The sequence below is a fragment of the Cavia porcellus genome, unplaced genomic scaffold (genome assembly GCF_034190915.1).
Source record: "Cavia porcellus strain 051 isolate PalLab524CR breed Dunkin Hartley unplaced genomic scaffold, mCavPor4.1 scaffold_1, whole genome shotgun sequence".
Classification (NCBI taxonomy): domain Eukaryota; kingdom Metazoa; phylum Chordata; class Mammalia; order Rodentia; family Caviidae; genus Cavia; species Cavia porcellus.
In genome coordinates this window covers 201,464,751-201,490,931 of record NW_026947484.1, presented here as the reverse complement: position 1 = coordinate 201,490,931, position 26,181 = coordinate 201,464,751, and the positions used below count along the sequence as shown (strand labels likewise).

The 26,181-nt window shown below is 46.3% G+C and overlaps 1 protein-coding gene across 4 annotated transcripts in view; it reads right to left on the bottom strand.

The window, feature by feature from the left end:
- Positions 1-25,021, bottom strand: part of Garnl3 (GTPase activating Rap/RanGAP domain like 3) — a 140,428-nt gene extending 115,407 nt beyond the window's left edge. Inside the window, exons 1-2 of one of the 4 annotated variants that reach the window (XM_005004022.4) lie at positions 25,004-25,021; positions 8,426-8,596 (exon numbers count right to left, since the gene is read on the bottom strand). In XM_005004022.4, coding sequence (XP_005004079.2) covers positions 8,426-8,568 — 143 coding nt within the window. In that variant the 5' untranslated portion in view covers positions 8,569-8,596; positions 25,004-25,021. Of the gene's footprint in view, positions 1-8,425; positions 8,597-24,353; positions 24,525-25,003 lie in introns of those variants that run through there. The other 3 variants (XM_063227765.1, XM_063227747.1, XM_063227762.1) reach the window with 3 other exon arrangements.
- Positions 25,022-26,181: the final 1,160 nt, after the last annotated feature.

Sequence of the window (26,181 nt, the reverse complement as noted above, 5' to 3'; positions counted from 1 at the left end):
GCTGTCGGTTCATAACGAAGCTGGCATTTCCTGTGTCTAGATCCGTGTTTTTTGGTAAACAGGTAATACAATTAAGTGGGACTGACTTTATAAGATTAGACAGTCAATCAACTACAATTATTAAATTTTAGCTGGGTGCAGTGGCACACACTTATAATCCCAGCACTATGGAAGAAGAGACAGGGAGATCACCATGAGTTCAAGGCTGACCGGAGCAACTCAATGAGATTCTGTCTCAAAATTTAAAAAAAAAAAAAAAGGCTGGGGATGTAGCTTGGTGCAAAATGTTGGGGTCCATCCCTAGTACCACAAAAAACAAGAAAAGGATATATAGAACCAAAATTTGGACAAATTTAATAATCTACAAGCTTAGAGAAATAATATGCATAAAGACTACCTGATAACTGCAGCACCTTCCTGCTGGATTTAAGAAGAAGAGATGCAGAAGCACTTATGGTGCCTGACCTGAGAGCAGTACATACTGAAGTCAATGGAAGCTGTGCGTCTGCAGCCCTCATCAGGACCTGAGAATCGATAGCACAGAAAAACTCTTTTTGTAGGAAACTAGGAGAAAGCTAAAATTTGCTGTAGTCTAAAATATTCTCCTTTGGGGAACAGAGCTGTCAGGGAAAAAAAGTTTTCTTTAACCCTCTTATATCCTACACCAGAAGATAGACTTTAAGAGAGAAAGGGTATGCAATCCTACGTTAAATTTTATATGCATGGTTACATACACTACAAAAAAAGAAGGGAAACCCAAAGAAATAATTAGACTGGGGCCTCTATAACCACTTTAACACAGGATGGTGACCTGTGGAGAAGACCTGAGACACAGGGAAGGGCTCTGGGGCTCTGGGGCTCTGGGGATGATGAACCCTGGAAAGCAGAACATGGGAGCCGAGGGTAGATGAGGACCAGTCAGCGAAGTCTGTTCATGCGGATCTATCGGTGCCTTCTCAGCACCAATGAAAAGAGCCATTCTATTGGTGCAGGGGTGGGAAGTGAGGCACCATCCTCTCACTGAGGGAAATTTAGGCCCTAACTTTAGGCAGAGGAAAGAGAGCTTTCCTGCTTGTCTTTTCTCAGTTGCCAGCAGTTCCAAGTAATTCTTATGCCAATGTGGCATTTTGGGGGGTACTGTGTTCAGATTGTTTTATAGCCAATACCAATATGTGAAAAATCTACTCTCAAATAGAAAAATAAATGTTGCAGAAATGATATGAATTGTGCCTTGAGGTGACCTAGAGGGCAGAAGGCTCCAGGCTTCTTCTGCAATGACTCTGGTACTATAAGTGTGTAGCCCGACACAGATCCGCCGCGTGCTTCTCTACGCAGCTCTCTTCAGGCACAGGCAGGCTGCAAAGGGAGGACAGCAGCTCATGTGGTGCCTCGGAGGTCAAACTGTGCTTTTCAAAGATATGTTAAAATGTTTGCTCTCTGAGCTGCTTCGACTGGGAAGTCTCCCAAGAAAATGAAATCATGGGGCTGAGGATTTAGCTCACTGGCATAAGCACCTGCCTGTCAAGTACAAGTTCGAGAGTTCGATCCTCAGTGCCAAAACAAAACAAAAAATACAAAAAGGAAAATGAAATCATGAAACCCAGGTGATGGAGGTGCTGAGAAAAGGAAAGACACTAAGGGATAAACTCAATTTAAGGGGGCAGAAAAATTGAAACTATCTATGAGCCTTTATTAGTATGGGAGAGAACAAGAGACAACTAGCCTGTTTCCAAGGCCAAAATGGGAATTAGAAAGATCAGTGCTGGTTAAGAGAATTTAGGGCAGGGCAGCTCAACTGTGGCCTTTTGCTTCTTCAAAGTACTGATTAAAAAGCAAACAGTGTCTAATCACTATTTATAGCGTGTCCTCATGGTACTTTGAGTTGAGGTGAGCACCAAAAATGGGTTGCAGGTCCTGAAGGAATATAAAATTGGAAAGAACTGAAGACTTCAATAGTCCAAGGAACACAATTCTCAGTAATGGCATAACCTCCTTGGGGGACAATGATGGCTTTTGGCAATTATTACTGCAGGAGACACACACACCTCACCAGCCAGGAGGATGTCTAGAAAGGGGCCACAGGGTCCGCACAGAGAGCCACACCAGCTTCCCACTGCTTTCAGGTCCCTTGGGGCAGCAGCGGATGAGTCCTCTTCCAGTGCCTCAGGATACCAGCCTGTCCTCAGCCCCTCCTCAGTTCACAGGCACAATGACGCCGGGTCCACCGTCCTCCCCTGTAGACCTCACTGCTGGGCTTTCATGTATCATCTCAACGCTAGCTAGTGACTCCTTTACCTAGGATCTTTCTCCTCATTTGCAAACTCAGACTTTCAATTGCCAGACACAGTTCTGTAAATGCTATAGCACCCCCCAAAACACAAAGCACCCCAAATCAGACCCCCTGCTGATGCTATTAGCAAAGCATGGTGGCCCTCTCCCCAGTCTCTGAAGTTCAGGCTCATCTCCAATCTTCTCTCTCACATCAACAGCTACCAGTCACCTGGCCCTGCTGCAGCTCCCTCCACACTGTCCTTTGCAAATTACGATTGAATCTATGTACTTTATTTCATTATTTCACTTGCTTGAAAACTCAAGAGCACACAGGCTGCAAGGGGAAAACCTCCCCCCCTTCTACCCTTACAGTCCCCCATTCTCTCTCCTGGCAACCTGGGTTGCTTCTTTTATCTCTGAGAGATGCCGTATACATTTGCAAGGAAAGAGAAACGCATATCGTTCTCCTTTTGTTGCACAAATGGCAGACGCTATAGTTGGTTCTCTGCATCCAGGGGTTCCCATCTGCTGATTCAACAAAAAATGGGTTGAAAATATTTTTAAACATTGCACCATCACTGCACATGTACAGATTCTTTTTCCTTGTTCCCATTCCCATAAGCATAGCACAACAACTATGTGTACGGCACTTATATTGTATTAAGTACTGTGAGTAATCTCGAAGTGACTTAAAGTGTATGGGAAAGTGTGTGTAAGTTAGAGGTAAATGACATCACCTTATGTAATTCACGGATTTGACAGCTGAAGTGAGAAATAGAAACTTCAAGTTGCCCATTTTCTAAATAGTCCTTAACTCTGAGTGGAAAACTACTAGCAGACAAAGCTGCCTACCTACATGTGGACGTGACTGAAGACAGACATCTCTACAGCCGTCCTTAAACAAAGGGGATGGGGAGATAATGTAGTTGGCTCCACTGTGCTAACTCCGACTGGAAAAGTACAGGCAGTTAACAAGTTACCCACCTGTGGTTTTATCATTTGCCTTTAAACTCACAAAATGTTTGGAGAGGGAGTGGGCCAAGGTCCAGGCAGTGACCAGAAGGTGTATGCCCCCACAGTACTCGGCCAGTGGGAAACGGGGGCAGGGACCCGCGTGCTAGGGGCTACACTGCTGCCTGCAGCAGCTTGGGTGTGCCTGCTAGCATAGCTGACGCCAAGCCTGCCGGAATGAATTAAAGCTTTGCTTTCATTGCTCTTCTGTCTCTGAGCCCACGCTGGGTCTGGACAAGTGAACACATTTCTGACACTGCGGCACCCTTAATGTAGCTTAGTGATCCTCTCAAATCGGTACCCAAAAGCTCCTGTATTTTTTCCTGTGGCTGCAGAGTATTCCACTGAACAGATACATCGTATTTTACTTAACTAGTTACTAACCTAGTTAAATGGCTTTTGGCATTTTGCCGTTGCTAATCATGCTGCAATGTGCAGCCCTGTGTACGCCATTCTGCGGGTGACAGTATCTGTAAACCGCACTGTTTAGTTTCCGGGCCCCTCTGTTTCGCTGTCTGCTTTCACTTGGACCACTGCTGCAGTGGTCTTCCCACCAGCTTCCTCACTCCCCTCTTACTCTAATAAGTACTCCATGAGCACCTTCTATGGGCCAGGGACTCTGTTAAGACAGGTAAGAACAAGGGACTAAGGAGAGAAAAAGCAGACCCACCACACAGAGCCTCGTCTGGCTCCCCACTGTCGGTCCCCTGAGCACTCCTCAATAAGTCAGCCTCTCTGCTCTGTGCTTGGCTGCGACTTAGCGACAAGTCAGGCAAATGGAAAAAAAAATGAATTTCCTTACTATCAGGGTTTCACTGGTAAAGGACGCCGAGTCCTACACCAAGATGGGCTTCCTGCTGTGTCCCTAAGTTCAGACTTTGGGTCAATGCTCTTGGGGACAGTCAGCTCTGCAGAGGGGCAGATGCTAGCTGGGATGGTGACACACAGAACTGCTGTCTCCTGACTGCCAAGCTTCAACAGGACTGAGACAGACCTGGCACTGTCTACAAGACTCAGGAGTGTTTTCCTGAATGGACACTCGTGGGTGAGGAGATGCCAAAAGAGAGAGGAAAGGGAGAAGGGTCCCAGTTGGCTGCGCAGCCTCTCTGCTCCACAGAAGTTTCTTCTGTTAAGTCTAACTTAAAAATGGCTTCATGCTATACCCTGGTAACAAGCTCTTTTTTAAATAAACAGCATTTTTCCTCAAAAGATTCAAAAGTAAATTATTATTAACTAATTCAGCCTGCTGGGGAAATGGAGTTATTGCAGTATGTTATAATTGACCCCAGGAAGACCTGGAAATAAACAAGAATTAGAAGATAATTCAGAGTCTGTTTCAAATCTTCCCTCACCCCGCCTCCTGGCTGATACCCTTCTAAGATAGAATGGACCTGAGTGACCAGTTTTCCAACAGCCTTCCTTTGCTTTATTCCATCTATGAAGAAACTTCAGCTTACATATGGTCAGTAACAGGCTGAACCCGAGGTTGTAAGCTAGGGAAAGTAAGAAATGCCTTCGAGAGTCTTACAATCTGCCAGTCTAGTGGCCACTGGGTCTCAAAGGCGTTCCATGGACTCCCGATCAGCAAATGCAATAGTCAGGTTTTAGTTTTGATCCTCGGGATTTGTGTTGCATTTGTCACCTTTGGGCAGATTTCGGTCCCATCACTTGGGATTCTCATTAAAACAGGTCCTGTGATCCACATTTTTGACATAACTTTCTAGGGTATTCTTTGATTGGTCACAGACTTATCCTTTCCTCCCAAATCTTCTCTATTGGCTTTTTATAACCCATTAAATTCTGTTCTGCCTCCTGCCCACACCTTTTTATTTTCAAGGCTGTTCTCACCAGTTAAGGGTCTCTCAAGTCTCCCTAATAAGGGATACTTCCCAGAAGAATTAGCAAGGAATCTGCAAGCCAGACTGGCCACGCTGTGCATGAGCCCTTGACAAGGTTTTTCTCACTGGTAACGAAGACTTGCACCTCAAAATCTAAAGCTGTGAGGACACAAAGCAGACTGCCTAGGACCACAGAGCCTGCAGGAGGTGACAAGCTACTGATAGGAGGAGGCAAGGAGACTGACAGGCAGGGAGCAGCACGGCAGGGAGACCGGAGATGGAAAGCTGGGAATAAGAGAAAAATGGTCTACTGGGTAGCATCTGAGGCCTTGGATCTAGTTTTCCTGAAAGCAGACTCCTCATTCTCCTCAGTTTGGTTAAATGCACTGACTTTTCTTGCAGAAGTTAATTCACGCTGGGTTTCCACCATTTGCAACCAACAAGGACCCTCCTAGCCCATCCTTTTGGTGCCCCCCAGTAGCATCACTGTTCACAGCTGTGAGATGAATTTTCTTTCACAGACTCAAACCATCTCCTGTTTATCTCAAAATCATTTAGAGTCCCTCAGTATCCTCAAGCTTCAGCACGACATTTTTCACAGTCAAAGTTTCCTGTTTGGCATTGCAGACTTTTTATTGTGGCACCACAAAAGGGGCAAACCGGGATATTGCGCATTCCTCAAGCAAGCTCCAAGAGGGACCCTGCTTTGAACGTTGACCTTGTTAATCTTGCCTGCTAGAATATTCCCCACCCTACCTCTGCCTACTAAAGTCTACTGAAAAGAAAGAAAAAGTGGAAATTTCTATTCCCTTTTCAAGATCCAGTCCCTAAGATGCAACTCTGTCCCTCCTCAGTCTTAACAGCATTTATCTCTTGATCTCTGTTTGTTTTTGCCTTGCATTTTGTGCTGTCTGGTCTTTGGGTCCTCTCAGAGACAAGACCAATCACTCTGTTCCTGAGTGGAAACTCTGTCTCACTTTCTCATCCCACTACCTATACACCTGCCGGGTCCATCCTTCCTTGCTCTGAAGTATTTCCCAAGTCAGTCCCAGCACTCCCAGCACTCCCCGGAAAGGCTCTAACAGCTCCCACTCTTTCAATACATTTATCTTACTCCCAGCTACCTGCCCACTGACACCAGTTATCTTTCCAGTATATGAATCTGATCTTGCTATGCCCAGTCTAGAAAGTCTAGGCCAACAGTGTGCCTTTTTATTGTCTGGTTTCTCTTGACCTCTCCAAGATCACTGCCTCCTCCTCAAGAAGCATCAGCCAAACAGAATATTTCTGGTTTCCCTACTGCCCCAAGGGCTTTAATGTGGCTCACTTTTGCATGGATGGCCTGCTCTGTGCATGAAGGTTGTTCACAGTTCTACCTGCAGAGTTCTCAAACCTCAAGTATTCCCTCCACCGAGAATCTTCTTGGAGGGCCCCAGGTAATAGCACTTGCATGATGTGGGAGGAAACACCTTCTCCGCATCCTCGATCCCTGGCACAAGGCCCAGCATAGCGTACTGGTGCTCAGCGAGTGTATCACAGCTACCAGAAGCCCAGGTCTTCTATTACCATCTGTGCTGGCATGAGGCCCTGCTCTGGCTTGGTCAACCTTGCTGGGGTTCAGCACTGGATCAATAGATTCTTCACTTGATAGTACCAAATTATCTGCGGACACTGACATCCCATAAACACTTTTGAGTCCACTAGGAAAGCAGCGATCACAAATTTACCTATGGTATAGGATCCTTTCATATTTCAAATTGCATTACATTGTAAGATCATCAAAGCTTGGACTCTCATTGCCTAAGACAGTTCAGATCCCCTCACAGGCATATAAAAGGGGCTGCACAATTATTTTTATGTATTGTACTACAGGTGGCTACTTTTTAGAGCAATATTTTCAATATTTGTCATAGATGAGTTACCTAGGGAGTTTTTTTTAAAAATACCAGTGCTGTATCTCCTGTATTGAGAATTCTGGGGAGACAGTGCAGACCTCTGCACATTGTAAAGCTTCCTAGGTGACTGTCACATGCAGGCCCAGCTTGAGAACCCTGGGTTTAATGCCTGTCTACACTGCCAGAACACATTCTCAGGGGCGCCTGCGTCCTGTGTGTGCTTTCTGTCCACGGCAGCCTCTTCTCCTGCCTGATGTATGCTTGTCTTGTGGAGCTGAGTTAAACTGTGACCCTTTCCCTGTCCTCCAGCTGGTCACCTCCTCTGACAGCACTTTTCTAGCACCACTAGAGTTGTTATTTGTCCATCTCCATGGCAGGGATTTGAATCTAGGTTTGACTAGCAAATACGTTCCTCGAAGGTAAGCATTTTAAAGGGTTCTCCTTCACTCACTCTGGATCCACAGAATGGGTACGCAGGTGGAGGGGTCTTAGCCTTAGCGTTTCTTCAGCTCCTCAGGGGTCCTGATCCATGCCCTACCCAGGATTTGGCTTCACAATAGCACTGGATACTTTAGGCATCAAAAACACTTGTTCACTGAATCGACAAGCATTTCCTTTGTTTTAAAGTTCATCATACTGCTGTACCTAGTCACTTCTAATTTCCCTGAAGAGCCAAGTACCCCGCCTTTGTGGCATCTCTTTGTCTTTTTCATCCATCTAACAACTGTTATCTAGCGTTTTTACAAAGGCCTAAGGTTCTAGAAAATACAGTCACTTGCTAAAGGATTCTGAGTCTACTGACATACCAGTTATAGCTATTATTTGTTTTTTCTCTTTTATAGTTATTGTAATTTCTTCTATAATGGAATATTTTCCTTGCATATTTCACAGTAAGAAAGACGTCTTCTCCTACATCCCCAGGAAGCTGCTGGCACACAGGGGCATTCTACCTGAGTGTGCTGAACTAAAGCAACCCTCCTCATAGCACACAGCACCGTTATCAGTGCTCACCTGTGTGATCAAAGGCTGCCTATCCCAGAGCTGGAATCCTGCAAGACAGGACCTGAGTCTGCTTTGCTCATAAAGCCTGACCCAGGGCCTACGCAGAGTAGATGCCAATGAATATTGCCAGAAAAATCCAGGACTAAAACATCATCAGGAACAGAAATACAGGGCTGGGATATAGCTCAGAGGCACAGTGCCCCTACCTGGGAAGTGCAAGGTCCTGAATTCAACTCCTGGCACAAAAGCAAAAAACCAGAAATGCAATCTCCAACCAAACATCTGCTCCCCTCTCCCTCACCACTGTCCCCTGAAGGGTATGAAGCATCTTATTTCTGAGCACTAAGGGATTTCAAGTGACAGTGAACATAAGCCCAAACTGAGACGCTGCTTCTTTTACTTACTTACAGGTTGACCTGGGACTCTAGCTCAGGGTCTTTCGTTGGCCACGTCTGAAGAGGCTGGATGCCAAAGGACAGAGACGATTTTGCCTTCCAGAGAAGGGTTTGTGCCATCTGACTTCCGCAGGACCCCTTGGTCAGCGGCTCCATCAGTGGGGCTGGAGGTTGAAGCGCTGTGCTGAAGCAGAAGGAGTTGGAAAGGTGCTGAGAACCCGAAGGTAGCAGGCCAGCTTCGCCCTGTTCCCCCCACTCCGTCCATTCAAATGCCAGGAGCGGCTGCAGGCTGAGTGCTCCTAAGATGCAGGTGCCTACTGAGGGAGCACCACACACTGCTTGGGGCCCTGTGCCATCCCAGAACAGCCCAAATTCCAGTGTCCCCCTTAGCCCTGAGTTATGTTACCCACATGATTAGGTCAGTGGGACTCTGCTAGGGTTTGGGTATGTTTTACACATGTCCTCTGAATTGGAATTTAATCCTCTCGTGAGGTATTAAGAGGGTGGAAACCTAATTCAACTATGGTGCAGAGGAGAGTCCTTTGGGAAGTCACTAAGGTTAGATAACATCATCAGGCTTGAACCCTCATCACTACACCCTGTGGCTTTGTAAAAAAGACAAGAGGCACAGACACGCGGGCACAGTCTCTGTCTCTTGTGCCACATATCTGCGTGCCATCTCTGCCAGCAGCAAGGCCAGAACCACATGCAGCCTCTTACTCTTTGATGAGAACCGTGAGCCAAAATAAATGTCTTTTCAGGTATAAGTTACCCACCTTCAGATATTTGTTATAGTATTGAAAAGTGGGCTAACACAGATCTAAAGATGAGGCAGCATTTCAACAATTGCAAACTTACTTAGAAGAAAAGGTAACACTGACTTGGCAAGGGAAGCTATGCCGAGGCATCCCAAGTCTTCTGCTTTTGGAGAACAGAGGTGGGAACTCATGACTATCACTTGGGTAGGTCAGCAGTACTTGGTTTATCTAATTTCTAGTTAACACACTGAAGAACAAAGGGCTTAGAGTGGCAATAATACTGGGAACTAGAAGATCAAAACTCATTTCCAGGGGGATTGCATGCAATATGCAAATGGTGAATGCCTGCAGACTTCATAAACTAGATTGTTTAAGGGAATAAATTGAGAAAGGCTTTTCTGGAGTATGCTTTCCCTTCCCTGATGCCACTCTGTGGAGGATGGGAAAGGCAGATTGGGGTGCAGGTTTGCTCTATGAGGAGTGGCAGGTGCCCCATTCCTTTTGAACGATTTTTGAAGCCCATTAGCAGTGCTTTCCCTCACCTCTCTCTAGTGACAGACAAGCCAACAAAATCCAATTACCTGCAAATGGAAAAATATAAATAAAAAGCAATCTTGGACAACATCTGGCCAAGAGGTACTCTTCACATTGTCTTTCTTTTAGGCAGTATTGGGAACTGAACCCAGGGCCTCACACGTTCTATGTGCCTATAGAGCTCTACCACTGAGCTCCACCCCCCACTCCAGCCCTTTTTACTTTTTATTTTGAGACAGAGACTCACTAAGTTCTCTGGGCTGTTCTCAAACTTGTGATCCTCCTGCCTGAGTTTCCTGAATATTTGGGACTACAGGAATGTGTCAGAGTGCCAAGCTCTTTATAAGGTCTTCTTTAAAAATATCATGAAAAGGTGAAAGACAGAAGACCCAGTGGTTCACGGTAGTACTATCTGGGAAGGGTTTGCAGAGGGCACTGCAGCTGCTGCAGGACTAGATGCCCAGGGGAGCAACTCCACTGCTGGGTATTTGGAATCAAGCACTGCCCACTCTAAGATGCTCTAGTAGAGCCAAGTAGGCCCAGGGCTGAGGCTTGTCACAAGCAGAAGTCACTTCAGTGACCTATGCTTCCTGTAGGATTCAAGACCCCTGGCCCTTGACTGTCCCTGGCCTCTCCCCTTGCTAGGTCTCCCTCGTGTTCATACTTTGTAAGTGAAGATTCAGCTCTCCTCGGCACTTGTCCTGGGCTGGAGAAGCCACCTGCTGCGTGCTGGACCCAGATTTCTGGTTAACCTTCCCCCAGGCTGGTTCAGGCTCCTTAACCTTTACAGCAACTAGACAGACATGAAAGGCTTTGGTGTTCTACCCAAAGCAAAAGGCAAGAAATTCTGATGCTTGCTTGGTTGGCCTTTAGTCAAAGGTATCCTGAGTCTTTTTTTTTTTTTTTTTTTTTGAGATAGAGTCCTGCTGTATAGTTCAGGCTGCTCTTATACTCAACTATGTTGCCCAGGCTGGCCTCAAACACATGGCAATCCTCCTGCCTCAACCTCCCGAGTGCTGAGATTATATGTGTGAGCTACCATACCCAGTTTGTAATCCCGAATCTTCTAAATCTGAGTCTGTAGCTGCCTTAGCACTAAAATAAGTAAAGATAAAGTATGGCTTTGGGAGGAAAGATACATTTCCTCTTTGTTTTTCTGAATCCTGGCTATTTTGTTTGTTTCAGACAACATCTCCCAGTCTAGACTGCCCTTGAACTAAGTGGCTCAGTAATACTGGCATGCAAAAGATTAAAATGCTTTCAAAATCTCAAAGTATTAGTCAAGTTTTTGACACTGTGACAAAACAGCTGATAAGACCAATTTTAAGCAGGAAGGGTTATTTTGGCTGACAGTTTCAGAGGGGTCAGTCATGGTTGGCTGGCTCTACTGCATTTAGACCTGAGGGGAGTGGAGGCAGAGACAGCACAGAGCGGGAGGGCGGGGCAAAGCTGCTAACATCATGAGCCAGCAAACAGACAGAAGGGAAGAGGCAGAGAGAAGAGGCTGGGGGCAAGAGAACCCTTCAAAGCTACGCCCCACTGGCCCACTTCCTCCAACTGGGCCCCAAGTAAGCGCTCTCAGGTTTGTCATGACTGAGCACTGCTATGCTGGGAACCAAGTCCTTAATCCAGGTGTCTATTGGGGGGAAGCTTTGTATTTATTCCTAAATCATGATACCTAGTGCACAGGAAGCAAGACAGGGGACAGGAAGGAGCCAGCTAAGGCTTTGATTTCAATTTGACCTGACTGAAGCTGTGCTGTCAAGCTGGTAGCCACTCATGACATATGACTGGGAGTTGTGTATGTGTAACACATACTCAGGTCTGGGAAGACAGCACAAATAGAAAACACTGCAAAACATGTCATCAACATGTTTTTACATCAATCGAATGATGAATGGTATTAGACTAAATTTTAATGTGGCTCATAGAAAAGGTACAATTCCATATGTAGTTGGCCTTATATTTTGGACAAAACTGCTTAAGGCAAATGATTCCTCAGAGTTGTGCCCACCTGAGACAAGGAGCTAGACTCTTATATTCCCACCACCTCAGTCACTGGAGCTGGGGCCCGTGAGGTGGGGGTGACAGCAAACTTGGAGCTCCCTGCACGTGCACAAGGCAGCCAGAGAGTGTGAGGGCCGGGCAAATGAGGTGTCTGTGTGGGGCTGGAGGAGCACTGAAGGGGTTGGGGGACAGACAAGTGTCTGAGAGGATCTGGGGGATGAACAGTGTCCGTGACAGCACTCCTTTTGCCTTCTTCTCCGGTTAAGCCTGCTTTCCTATCATTCCTTTTCTCTTAGCATCTGCAAATCTGTACATGACATCCATGCCCGGCCCGTCCACTGACCCCTAGGTCTCAGACATTTCTTCACAGCAGTATAATGAAATTGTTATGGTTTGTGTCTGACTGTTCCTCCAAAGCCTCTTGTGGCCGTGGGGTTGGGGCTGGGGTGGGCTTTTCAGAGGCAGCCATATCTGGAGTTTGCGTTGGTTCATGGTGCAGTGCTAGGACTGTTCTGTTCATGTGTGAATGCTACACCTGCTCTAGAAAGAGGCTTGCTCTTCCCCTTCACTCATGTTGCTTTCCACTGTCCTCCACCTTCACCAACAGCTGCCCCTCTGGCATGAGACAACCTGCCTTGGGGCCAGCCACTTTTGGATTGAAACATCTACAAACTGTGAGTTAAATAAACCTTCACTCCTTAATTTTGGGCATTAGGTACTTTGTCTCAACAATGAGAGATAAGTAAGAAAGAATGCAACGTATGTTTAGTTGCAAGATTACAGAATGGTACCTGTGTATTGTTTATAATCTCTTAGTTTTTTACCTGATAAAAGCCAGACCCCTTGACCTCAGACACAACACTGAAATTGCTTCAGCATGTTTTTTTTTTTTTTTTTTTTTATTTAAGAGGAAAAAGAGAAAAACACAAAACAAAACAAAGCGGTGTAAGGGTACACGTAATACAGAACTACAAAAAAAAAAAACACATAAAAGTAAGAAATCACCTGTTAGTAGATTACATATTATCATCTTGAAAATAGTTGCTCAAATCACAGTATCAAAGAATACAAGGTGGACATTCAAACAGGGAGACTGCAAATTCAGTGTTCAATGATCCAAAAACATTGATATAGTCAGCTATTTAACACCCCTAAACACACTTGCTGTTATATCCGTTAGAGCTCTTTTTCTTTTTTTTCCCTCTCTTTTTTACAACAAAATTTACACATTTTGGATTTTATTACTCCTTAGTGCTTATTACTTTTTTTGGGGGGGGAGAGAATACAGTCAAATATGGCAAAACAAAGCTGTCAGTCAAAACCAAGGATAGACATAGCACATGGTGTAGAACAGAGTACAAGGTTATTAACAATGGTTATCAACATTGTCTCTTGTTTCCTTAAAAAGAATTGTCTATCTCATTAGATATTATAAAGTTGGACAAAACAGTAGAGAACAAGATCAATAAAACTTAGGCATTGTAAACATTACAGGACTTCCAAAGAAGACAATAGTCAAACCAGAATGGGTATCTTAGTGAATCTTATTGCCTTCAAAGTAGTATAGCATATTATTTTCTAGCCTTTTAATCTTTTTTTTTTTTTTGTCTTTTTCATTTTTATCGGTACCTGGGATCGAACTCAGGACCGCCTGCTTGCAAGGCAGGTGCTTACGCTGCTGAGCTAAATCCCCAGCCCCTAGCCTTTTAATCTTTAAGATCTTGTTTAAAGATCTGAATGTCAGCTCTTTTATATCTTTCCCCACTATTTAATCTTTTGACCGTAACTTTATGCTTAGAGTTCTCTTTTATACTTTCATTTGATTTTTTACCTTAATTTTCTAACTGTTCAAGTTCTGTGTCATCATTAATTTCAGTTCATTTATTCATTTATCTTGCGTATTCTTAACTTTCTGATTTAAAACACTGTATATTTGTCTTAACCTTTGTACATATTTTATCTTTATTGTCTCACTGTCTAAAATACTTCACAGTTAAAGACCTTCTTGCAAAAGTGGCAGCCACGGTGGTCAGTGGTGTAATTCCTTGGAACTTATGGCCTGAGAGACCGAAGAAAATGTACTGAGGTATGAGAATGTTTAATGTCTATGCTGTAACTGGAGATCTGCTGAAAACAGGACTGTTCTGAGGCCTTCCCTGACCACTGCCGACCTGAGGGATGAGGCCCATGGGCAGTTTTTTATTGCCCCAGTTTTCTGACCATAACGGGTGACCTGGTCTGAGGAAAGGGTGAGAGAAGGATAAGTGTATTTGACACTGGACCTCTCCAGAGGTATTTAGCAAAAGTACAGCTCAGGAAAAAGGGGTCAAAGTGGGTCCACCTACATTACTAGTGAATAAAGGTCCACTCCTGTTCCGCAGCCACCAGCACAGGCCCAGGCAGAACAGCAGCAGAGGGCAGATGGCAAAGGCAGAGACGATTTCAGTGAAGATCAAAAAAAAAAAAAGACAGTGGCCTTGTTCCCACAAGAAAATGAAAGCATGAGGAAGCCTCTCTCCAAAGGTCACAGTGTCCCACAAACACACTTCTCAAGGCTCCGGGACAAAGATGCCGAGGCATCGGGAAAGGGAGACTCAGCACAGGTGCTCTTGGGCGACAGAGGCCCTGGTAGAGTAATGAGGGTGCCCCAAGCACATGCATCTCCAGTGCAGGGCTTTCTGAACACACAGTCTGTTCAGGGTGGGTATGGCCTGAGAAGCACAGGTGACCACTTTCTCTTCCTGGATGTCTCAGCCCATCAGTGCTTCCAGTCTCAGCACCGCAGCCTATCACGATGCATGGGGAGGGAAACGTGGTCATTTTTGAAGTTAGCGTTTGCTGCTGACTACAGGGAAGAGACACTAGAGCACACTGAGGCCCTGTCTGGGCTCAGCCACGCCCCACGAGGGGCCCGAGGGGTCAGCCATCCATCAGCACTCACCATCTTGCGTGCTCCTCGTTCTGTTTGTTGAGAACCATTGAACCCAAACAAACTCAGCCCTCGTACCTTCCCTCAAACGAAGGTCAGTGCGGAGTCTGAGCTGACCTGGCCACTGACTGAGCAGTGGATGAACTACAAGTAGACACGAAGCTGCCGCCTCCCATATACAGAGCCTCCTAATTCTGTTGCCTGCTTGCTCCCTACTCCCTGATGAGCATTTGTGTTTTGGTCCCAGATGTGTAGGGTCCATTTCCCTGCATCAGGACATTAGCTGCATGAGGGCAGGAGCCCCATCTGCCTTGTCATAGCATCTTCTCAGTGCCTGTCGGTGGAATGAATAAATGACTGTGCGCATTTCAAGACTACTGGAAAACAATCCATTGGAGTAGGGAGACCACGTTGGAATGTTTGGACCTTTCCTGAGTGAGGTGGCTTCAGGACTGGACTGCTCAACAGTGTCACACTCTCCGAAGGCAGCTAGCTGCTTCGTGAGGACGGGAGCAAAGGCCATCCATCTGTGGAACATTAATCTGGGTCTGAGGTACAGAACAGACACCACCAGGCACTTGGCTTGCAGTGCTTTAGAGATGCTTTGCTCTCTGGGCATAAAATGCAAGGCAGGCACTTACACGCTCACTGCTGTTTGTGCTATGGGCTCACTGACAGTTACAGCTGCAAAGTTCACTTTGTCCACCTGGACGAGGCTAGAGTGCTGGTTTTTACTTCCCTGCTCAAGAAAGCAGCACCCAAGAGCGGATAAAGCTCCGCAGCAGCACCACAGTGCACAGGGAGTCTCTGACTAGTGCTGTTGACTTCCCATCGGTGTGTCTAAGTAGTTTTATTCTGTCTAAAGACAGGCACTGCCTGTGGCACACACTTCGGGTGACCTGCTCTGTGCCCACTTCAGTGCCCTTGCACTGTGCGAAAGTTGGAAAGATAAAACTTAAATGTCTTCACCCCTTTCACAGTTACAGAGAGCAGGACATGATTCAGACCCCATGTGAGAGTCTCTGCCTAGGAACTGAGCTGGGCAGAGCAAGAGAGGGTCCAAGTCATTATTCTGCTTTTGCAGGTGGTTACAGGCCACTGTGGAGCGCTGAAGTCAGCAGTGGAGCTTCAGGGATCAAACCAGAGTTGGCAGTATGGTTCCACAGTAAGCAAAGGTGGAAGGAGCTCCTGGCTTCTCCACTGATCACGTGGGTTTTGTTGTCTTTGTTTTGGTGTTGATGATTGAATTCAGTGCCTTGAATATGGTAAACAAGTGCTTTTACCACTAGGCTACACCCCAGCCAGGCTAGGCTCTTGTGATAAAGTGACAGCTTGCTATCCTGATTGCAGCAAAGCTGAATGGTTCTGGAATCTCAGAGTAGTTGGCTTTCCAGCACTTCCAGTGATTTTGTAAGTATTTAATTCTCTGTATCAGTATTAAATCCCTTGCTGCTTAAACCAGGGAGAATGGATTCTATTGTCTGCAATAGATCACTACTGATAGGCGCTTTCGAGTGCCTGTCAGACTGGGCTGTGAACATAACAGTTGATGTGAACCTGTGCAGAGTGACAGGCAGGGCACACATTTCTCATACTAGGAACAATGGTACTACCTGCAGTGGCCACAAAAAGGGACTGTGTCTTTTTTTTTTTTTTGTCTTTTTTGGACAGGGTCTTGGTATGTAGTTCTGGCTGGCCTTGAACTCACTTTGTAGCCCAGGCTGGCCTCCAACTTGAAGCAATTCTCATGCCTCAGCCTTCCAAGTGCTGGGATTACAGGCATGCACCACCACACCCTGCCGGACTGTGTCTTTGTACTGGAAGACACAGAAAAATTGTCTTTTGAGTATAAAAGAGACCTTAGTCAAAGCACTAAGCATTTCTGATCACGCAGCAAATTGGTGCTGAGGGGCAACCAAAGAACAGCAACCATCTGCCATCCCTTCGAGGTCATGGTTACACTGCGGCAGGGGGTGCTGTGGCTGCTGCTGATCTGGGGAACCTTGTTTTAAGTCTTCTTACTTATGGTACCTACACTGTTATGTCCTGAAGTGTGCTGAAAACATGCACTCACTGAGAAACATTAACTTACAGCTGCTTTAACTTCTCCAGACATAAAAGTTTACCTGCATCTTTCAGCCATTCTAGCAACAGTGGCACTGCCTGCTGGACTGTATTTCCATGCACCGACTCCACCCAGCCTTATTACACCTCATGCCCACTGTGCTTTTATGTCTAGCTCAGGGCCAGATGCTGCGTGAACCTAATTCTTCTTTTCATAAGCCACTTTCAAATGCAGGAAGGCTGCTACCATACCCTTGGTGAATTTTCTCTTTCTCAAATGGAACATCTCTTCATTTATTCTGAAATCTTTACCTTCATTGAATCATTTTTATCAGACATAAACATATTTAAAAAACAAAAGCAGGGGCTGGGGGTTTAGCTCAGCGGCATAAGCACCTGCCTTGAAAGCAGGCAGTCATGAGTTCAATCCCTGGTACCGATAAAAAGGAAAAAGACAAAAAAAAAAAAAAAAAAAAAGCAAAAAGCCTAAAGTCCAAATAAACAAAAACCACCACCAATTTTACAACTCATATTCCCTTCTGCAAAGAGGTGACTGTATTCAATTTGTCCTCTGTCATGATCTCCTGGAGTTGCTCTGGTGAGATTCTCATCTTCACTTTCCAGAGAAGAGTGGGCTTTGTCAAAGGACAAGTGTTCCAATGTCCCCTGGGCTACTAACCCCAGTGGTTGATTCTTAGTTCTTCATTTTGTTTGACCTATCAGCAACATTTAATATAAATACAACCCCCCCTTTTTTCAAAAAATGATACTAATCTTATTTCCTTAAAATAGAAAAGTTTTCAGTCACATCATGTCCCTTGGGATTTATACTGATAGTTAATCGAAGTTCACCAAATCAATTAAACTTTTTTCTTCTTATTTTTATTTGTACCAGGAATTGAACTTAGAACCTTCTGATTGCCAGATAGGTGCTGTGCTGCTGAGCTGTATCCCTAGCCCAAACTTCCTAATTACTAATACCCTTTTCTTAATATCTTCAGTATCTCTTTTGTTCTAAATTTTAAAAAAAATTATATTTTTTTGTTCTTTTTGTTTTTAACCTTTCCCTACGGCACTGTGATTCACAGTCACATTACAGATCAAAATAAAGAACCAATCTTGATGTATTTCTTTCAAACATTTTTCACATCTGCATTGTCTTGAGTACTGACAACATGGAGGTCTGAACTGAGGGGTGCTGGGAGCACATACTAGATTTTAAAGACATCACTGAAAAAAGTGATCATCTTGGTAATTTTTAATGCTAATTACCTGTTGAAATGAGAATATTTTGGACACATTATGTTAAACTATTCAAATTAAATTTCACTTACCTCTCTCTTTAAAATATGGCCACCAAAATTTCTTAAATTAAATACACAATTATTTTACACACTTGCTTAGTTACTTTTTTCTTATTGTTGAGACAAAATACTGGATGCCCAAAGTTAAAGGAGGAAAGATTTATTCAGTCACAGTTTATAGAGGTTTCAGTCAATAATTGGTTCACTACAAGGCAAGGAAGCATATGGCAGAGGGACAATAAAAGGCAATGAGAGAGAGAGAGAGAGAGAGAAATTTAGCCTCTTTCTGTCCCTTATACCGTATGCAGATGTAGCACTCACACCCTTAATCCAGCATTTCACCATGAATCAATCACAAACTCTACATTGTGTTACCTCTGAAAAGCCTACTGCCATGACAGCTTGAGGTTTCAGGAGGACCTCTAGACACAAACCGTAACACCTGTTATTACCAGAAGCATCTCACTTAATATTTATGTATATCCAGGTATATCCAGGTATCATTCCAAATCAGAAACATAGATATTAGCCTAACAGAGGATTAGCACTGTACTGAAAAATGCCTAATGGACTTTGTTTTTCATCTTTACCACTGCCATAGCCTGATGTTTGTATCCTCCAAAATTCATATGTTGAAACTGAACCCAAATCTGATAGCATTAGAAGGTGAGGTCTTTGGGAGGTGCTTAGGTTAGGGGGCTCCGCCCTCACTGATGTCTAATGATAGTATAAAGGATCCCAAGGAGCTCACTAGCCCCATCCAGCTTTCTGGCACACCAGGGAAATTCTAGAAAGTACCATCTAAGTAGAAGAGGACCTCATGAACTACTAAATCTGCTAATGCCTTGGTCTTTGACTTTCCAGCTTCCAGAACTGTGAGCAAATTTCTGTTGATTATAAATTACTAACAAGGTGTTCTGTTATAGAAGTCCAAATGGCACAAGCAACAAGCAACCCAGCAGTGACCATACACTTACATAAATCTCTGGCTGGTCACATTTCAATGCCAATTCATGTATGTTTACTGTTCTCATAGAACCTAGCTTTACAAACAACCAGACATCTGGTTTTATTTTCCCACATTTCTGCATTTTTCTGTATCTGTGTATATCTTCATGTTGCTTTAAACTTTTACCACCTCCCCCAAATCCCAGCAGTGAGTGTCACAGCAGAAGCTGAAACATAAAATGTTACTAGAGTATTCGTCAGACTTCATCTCTCTTCAGATATTCTAACTCTAGAAAACAGAGGACCAAATGTAATTTCTCATCTTAATCTTCTAAAGCAAAACTAATTTGACTATTGTCTTCCTCCAAGAAAGGAAGCTGGTTTGCATTCATTTAAAATCTTAATGAATAATAAAAAGTTGTTTTTACCCTGATCTTAGGCGAACAGACATAATATGAAAATTAATTTCCTTCTGTTGGCCCTAGGAGCCCATTATGTCAGCCCAATACAAGACAGCTTTTAATAGTCTTTCCCAGGAAGACTGCTGTTCTAAAAGACAACTGACAGCAGCAGATTTATTTATGATTAAATACTTAAGGGCCTGATGCAAACAAAAAGAAGATCAACATAATATGGAGGAATGAAACCTAGAAAGACAGTTCACATTAGAATACTTGTTTACAAAACTACCTGAAAAACAGAAGCCTCCTGGAAAACTACAAGAATAAGATCCAGGCATAGGAAGAAACAGAAGGAAGAAGAAAAGAAGGCAACCACATGTATAATGGATAACTGCTCTTTTTGAAACTGATCTTGGCCTGGAAAGCAACATTAAGGAATAAAGAAGCATTTGTCTTGGCACCAAATTTGTTCTCCAAAAGGCGTGGGATCCATGAATTACTAATAAGGACATCATCATGTAGGGAGCAATATTTGGGAAAGAAGAAAATATGTTTTCCACTTGTCACTCAAAATCCTCTATGGTGGGCTCTACAGCAGATGTGGCTAAACTTAGCAAGTTCACCATTTAACTAAGCTAATCTTTTACAACTAGAGATTAAAAGAAATACAGCAACCCCAATCCTGTGACTTTATTTTGGAAAAGTTACCCTGATATAAAGCACTTTAATTTTTTTAATCAACCCAGTGACAATTACTTTCTTCTGGTGATTATCATGGCCTCTTTGTCTCTATAAATGGAAGTCATTCAACCTCTCAGTTCCAGGTTGAGTGCCTGCCCTAGGTGTAGCCCATTAACATGCTTCACCCCTTCCTGAACAAAGTCACTGGTGCAGAAATGACCAGCGAACCCAAGATAGCCAATGAAGGTCAGCCTTGGGACATGTGCTAGGATTGCTAAGAAGCCCCATTGTCTTGCTAGAACAGAAAGTAAGACTATAGTAGTTAACTTGCTAACTCTGTGAGCATAAAACCAACCCAGAAATGAAGATCATCGATGACATTATTTAAGCATGCAGACATATCTGCCCCCAAAGCTTGATCTACCCAGCATGCTGCAGTGGCATTAATCAATAATTCTTTTCTGCTTGTCATTTATAGACTTTGACAATGTTTCCGAAATTTTTAATTCCTGGTAAGGAACAGATATCAGCCAATCAGAATGCTGCTGCAGCATTAGGAGTCCTGGATGTACCTGTCGGGAGACTATGATTACAATTGGGTAGCCAGAAGCAAGAACCGCCTGACCCTGAAGCTACAGCTTGCAGTCTAAACTGCCATCTCTCCCCAGAATCCAAACCCCAGGCATCAGTACTGTAGGGGCTACAGTAGCGGAATCATGAGTGATGGTCACGAGGACAACAAAACAAGCTCTAATTTCACTCTTAGGAAGATAAGAGAGATGCTCTATAGTGAAAGGGTTTACTTGATCATTTTGGGCTCCCCAGCCTGAAATGGGACATACAAAAGCTGGATGATCAGCTAAAGGTGAACACAGAAAAGATTCTTGCATTATTTCAGAGGAGTGGTTTTAAAAGTTACATTCTGGGGCCAGCAGTACTTGCGTGACTTGAGAGCCTGCTAGGAATACAAATTCTAACCACCTTGACCTAGGTCCTCCTCCCGATGAGAACCACTTTACTAGGTAACCAGAACACTAGCTCTTGAACACTGGCTCTTGAGCCCTGTCCCAGATTCTGAGTGAGTAGCCTGGTAAGATTGGGAACCTGCATTTCTAACAGTGCCCAGGGAATTCCGACACTGCAGGTCCAGGGATCACACTGGGAGAACTGGCTGAGAGGCTGACCTAGACAATATCCATTCAGAGTTGAGTTCTTTGGTCTTTCAGACTCACCAGACAAACTCACTCCTTACTGATATGTAACCGTGTCAGTACTGCAGTGTACATGCAGCTCAGGCAAGAGAGTGCTCAGCAACTGGAGAGTAATTTAAAAGAACTCACGTTCATTGACAGTATTTTTTGATCATCATGAAGGGACAAGAGCCAATCGATTTCTTGGGATATCGAGTTCGTATGAAATAGTTGTTTATTCCTGGCACAGCACTGTTTATTTTACTTTCATTTTTTGTCTTTTTGAGACAGGGGTTTACTAGTTCAAACTGGCCTCAAACTTGAAGCAATCCTCCTGCCTCAGCCTCCCAAGTGCTGGGATTATAGGCATGTGGCCACTTACACCTGGCTAGCATTGTGTTTAGCCCTTTGTATAAATTAGTTCATTTAAAGCTTGCATCAAGCCAGGCATGGTGCATACATGCCCCTAAGCTCAGCATGCTGGGAGGGTGAAGAAAGGAGACTGTGACTTTGAGCCCAGCCTTGGCAACTTGATCACTTAGTAGGATCCTGTCTTTTTTTAAAATTAAAATTAAAAAAAAAAAAGCTGGGGCTGTACCTCAGTATGAAATTCCTGGAATCTATCTGCAGTATGACCAGAAAAGCTTGCACTATCACTACCAGACAGGTCATTTTACAAATGAGTGAACCCCTCAGAGGGATTAAGCAACTTGCCCAAGTGTTCACATGGTGATGCATGAAAATGCAGAAACTTAAACCCATGTCTAGCTCACTCTAAACCCTTCTCCTTGAATACCATCTGCTACACCTTCCTCCCCAGTCATGGTTAACGCAGGGCAAGTTGTCTAAAAGCGTAAGTGTCTTGTCTGATGGCCTTCCTGCTCGCCTTTCTCCCTGCCATCTGCCTGGATGCCCAATGCTCGGGTCATTCCTTGCTCTTTGGCATCCGTTAATTTGCTCCTGTTGCATGGCAGTTCTCAGAGCTGGAACAGGATATTTAGCCAAGAGAATTACCCAACTGAGAGGAACAAATTTTTCCTCCAATGCCAACAAGATGACTAGGTAAATGTGGTTAAGCCAGATTCTCAAAGGCCCTGTCATGAGGTCTATAACTGGGAGCTGTGGGTAAGGACTCCTGCCTGTGGCTACTCGGTAAGGTGGGTAAGACAAAACTGGCTGACTGGGGCTGGCATTTCTGATCGCTAGCTTTCAAGACTGATTATTTTCCAGCTAGGTCTGACTTTTTGAGAAACATTTATAATACATCCATATGACAAAACTGCATACAGCAATTTAATTCTCTTAGAATGTATTAAATGAAAGAGCAAGTTTAAAATGTTTATGTAAATACATGCATTCGCAGGGAAAAAAAAAGACCAGATGACGATTATGTGACACTAAAAAATGTAATTAGCCCCTTTATGTCTTTCTCAGGTTTTCAAACTTCTTCCCACAAAATTACTTTTACGATTAGAAAAGCTGGCAATCCTTATTATCTTAAGGCTTGTTAAGATATCATGGAGTGTCAAATGGAGAACAATACCTTGGAGGCCAAGAAGTCACTTAGTCTTTCAGGCAAGAGGCCAGGCGGACAAAGGAGAGGGTGGGACAAGTGGGCATTCAGAGGAAGACACATTTTCTAAACTGTCACTGCCCGCTATGGCAAACACCAGCTATAGACAGTTAATTACACTGAAAGCTAAATAATATTTTAAAATTCAGTTCCTTTGCTGATCTAGCGACATTACAAGGGTTCAACTTCAACAGGTGCTAAGGACTCCAGGATCAGATGGCGTGGGTTACAGAATACTTCCACGGGACAGCACTACCCTAAATACTGCTTAGGGCCTGAGGGATCCAGCCGCTGGTCTGTTCAGCTTTATCTCTTAGTATACCTGTTCTCATCCTTCACGAACCAGCCCCAGGAGTGTAAGACCCCTGAAGACAGGCACTATGTCTGTAGTTCTCCCCACCTAGCAGGGGAGACATATCACCCAGGTCACTACACACAGTGAAATGTGGAGGAGCTGCCAGATACACAGAGCTCAGTGGGTGGGAGATGCTACTGAAAGAGAAAGTCTCAGGACCCTACATGACAGGAATAAGGGCTGATACAAAGCAGCACAGGGGAGGAATCAACCACAGCCAGATATGGGCACATCTGCACACTGTAAAAGTCTGTGATGGGCAGCCTCAGCCTGGTCTGGGGCAGCAGGGGTCCCTGTCCTCATCATTCCCGCACTCAGATCAGAACTGCTGAGTTCCAAGGGTGGGCAGGAATGCCCAGGACTGAAGTTGGAAAAGAGCCCCATTCAGCTCACCTTGTATTAAGGCAAAAGAGAACCTTTTCTGCTTCACTGGGGGCTGAAGTCCCAAGTCCTCATCATTCTCATCCCCACCCCAGTCCCCACCACTGCTGCGGGCGATGGAGAGCTCCTCAAGGGTGCGCCACAGTGCGTAGAGCGCACTGTCTCAGCTGTAGGAGACCCCTCCAGTTAGGAAGTCTGGCTGTAGGCCGTTTGGGTCCCGAGGAAGGGGATGAGTGCTAAAGGTAAGGCCAACAGGAGCGACCGGGAAGCCGAAGCCGGTGGACGCACCCAAGTTCCAGGCCGGCCGGCAAAGGGAGGGCGTGTCCAAGGCCGGGCAGCACAGTGGGAGCCCTGGTGGCCCAGGAGAGCTCCTAGGAAGGAGGGCACGGGCCGCGAGAGGCGTCGGCGACCCTGGCTGAGGGAAACGTCCTCCTAGAGCGGCCCAGGGGCGCCACACGGAGGGGGTGGGCAGCGATGGGCGGGACCCGAGGCAGCAGGTGTGCGGCACCCGGGGCGCGAGCAAGGGTGGGGCGGAGGGGAGACTTAAGGGGCTTCCCCCTCGACCTTGTCCTTGAGCCCTGAGAAGAACCCGGCAGGGCACGTTCTCCCCGGCTCGAGACCCCCGGGCCGCGCGTACCTGGCCTGCCCCCGGGCCGAGACTTCGGGTGGCCGCTGCTGGGACCCCAGCCCCCTCCCCCTCGGCGGCCCCTCTTGCGTAGCGGCCTCACCACGTGCGGGACCGTCAGACTGCCACCTCCGCGTGGCCGTATCCTCACTCCTGCCCCTCCCGGTCGCACCCCTCCCCGGCCGCGGTACCTGGAGCTCTCGAAGCTGCACCCCCTGCGCCGCAGCGCCGCCCTCTTCTGCCGCAGGAGCGCAGCGGCCGCCCTGCCGGGCTCCCGCTCCATCGCCCCGGGCGGGGGCCGCGGGCTCGGGAGCACTCGGGTGGGCTCGGGCCTCGGCGGGGCTCGGTCAGACGCTCGGCTCGCGCGCCGCAGCCCACGCCCCGCCCCGCGCCCCTCGGCCAGGCCTAGGCCCCGCCCTTAACCAGCTCAAAACCCGCCCCAAACCCGCCCCAAACTCCAACTCAGCCGGCCTCTGGTCTCTCCGAAGGCGCAGGCCCCGCCCAGATCCCGCCCCAAACTGGACCCAGCAGCTCCCACGCCCCTCAGTCGGAACAAGGCCCCGCCCCTCCCCGCCCTGAATCCCAGCCCGCCAGTCTCGCCGCGGCCTCTGCCCCAAGCCCCGCCCCCGACACGCCCCGAGATCCAGTCTCGCCCCTCCCGCGCCAGCCCGCCGGGTTCCTGCCGCCTGCCCTCCAAAGCGCCCACCTCAGCTTCACTTTTGTCTGGCCCATGGCCTCGCCCCTCAACATAGACCACGGTCCGGCCCGCCAACTCCTCAGCTACTGAGGATGTGTGCGGCCCTGGCCGTCTTAGCGCGGATAGGCTCCCTCAGCTCCTTACCTCGGTCCCTCCCGGCCCTTCCAACCGTAGCGCCGCCCCCTTCGGGGAGGGCCTTCACACGCCACACCCACAGGCGTGACTCCACCCTGGAGCCCCGCCTCTTCTCTCAGGACGTTGGGGGGGGGTTCTGTAGATCCGCTCTCCCGCTTGTCCTTTCAACAGCCCCTTGGGACAGGTCCCGCCTCTGCGCGCCAGCGGTCCCACGCACAACGCCGACTCCGCCTTTGCCTCTTCTCTTTCCCACCTCTGTCCGCGTGCGCTTGCACGAGGCCAGCACTCCTGGCTAAACAAATGTGCCACCATGAAGTCTGTGCTAGTTTAAGATCGCTCCATCTAGCAACCAAAGGTAATGCTGTCTCCTGGTGGCTGTTTATAGCAAGGCTGAGGGATTGGAGCTTTGCAGGCTGCTAGTTGTGCATACAGGTTTTGACTTACAGCTTTCCAACTTTGTAGCAGATCTTACCTGATTCCAGGTCAGAATTAGGTCTCAGCCCTGCAACACTGCACAGTCGCTGGGGACAGGGACACATCTGGGTAACTGTGCCACTCAGGTCATGAGAAGGAAGCCAGCTAGGACCACTTCAGTAAGCGGTTTGTCACAGCTTGGAAATGTGACTATGCTTGGGACTGGGACAGTGGAGCAGAGCCCTAAAGGTGTGCTCGTGGGAGCCCGTGCTTAGAGAATCAACCACTGCAGCCCAGAAAGACACTGGCTGGAAGACTGAGGAAGATAGGGCCAGAGGATCCTACTGTCAACATCCTGGTGCCCACTCTCTCGGTGACTTTCAGATGCTTGTGCAGAAAGCCTGGCCTTTTTTGCTGTTGCACTTTGAAGCAGAGAAGCCAGTCTACGGCGAGAATGAAGGGGATGCCTGGAAATGAGACTCAGGGAGCCAAGTGAGAGAAAGATGTAGAGGGCTCTCTGTTTCTTCCGGTCCCTCGGATCTCCTTTGGTTCTTACCCCCGGTTTCCATGAGCCAACCCTTTTAAGATCATCCTCCTTTTCCTCTTGTTAGCTGGAGTGTGTTTTCGCTTGGCATCATAAACTCTTGCTCCTATGTCCTTTCACATTTGGAGCTCATGAACCCCCATCCTACTCCATGACAGATGGCCTGCTACTCCCCACCTGCATCCTGCTTGTTTCTGTCTCCCTGCACCCTCAACTCGACCTCCCCAGG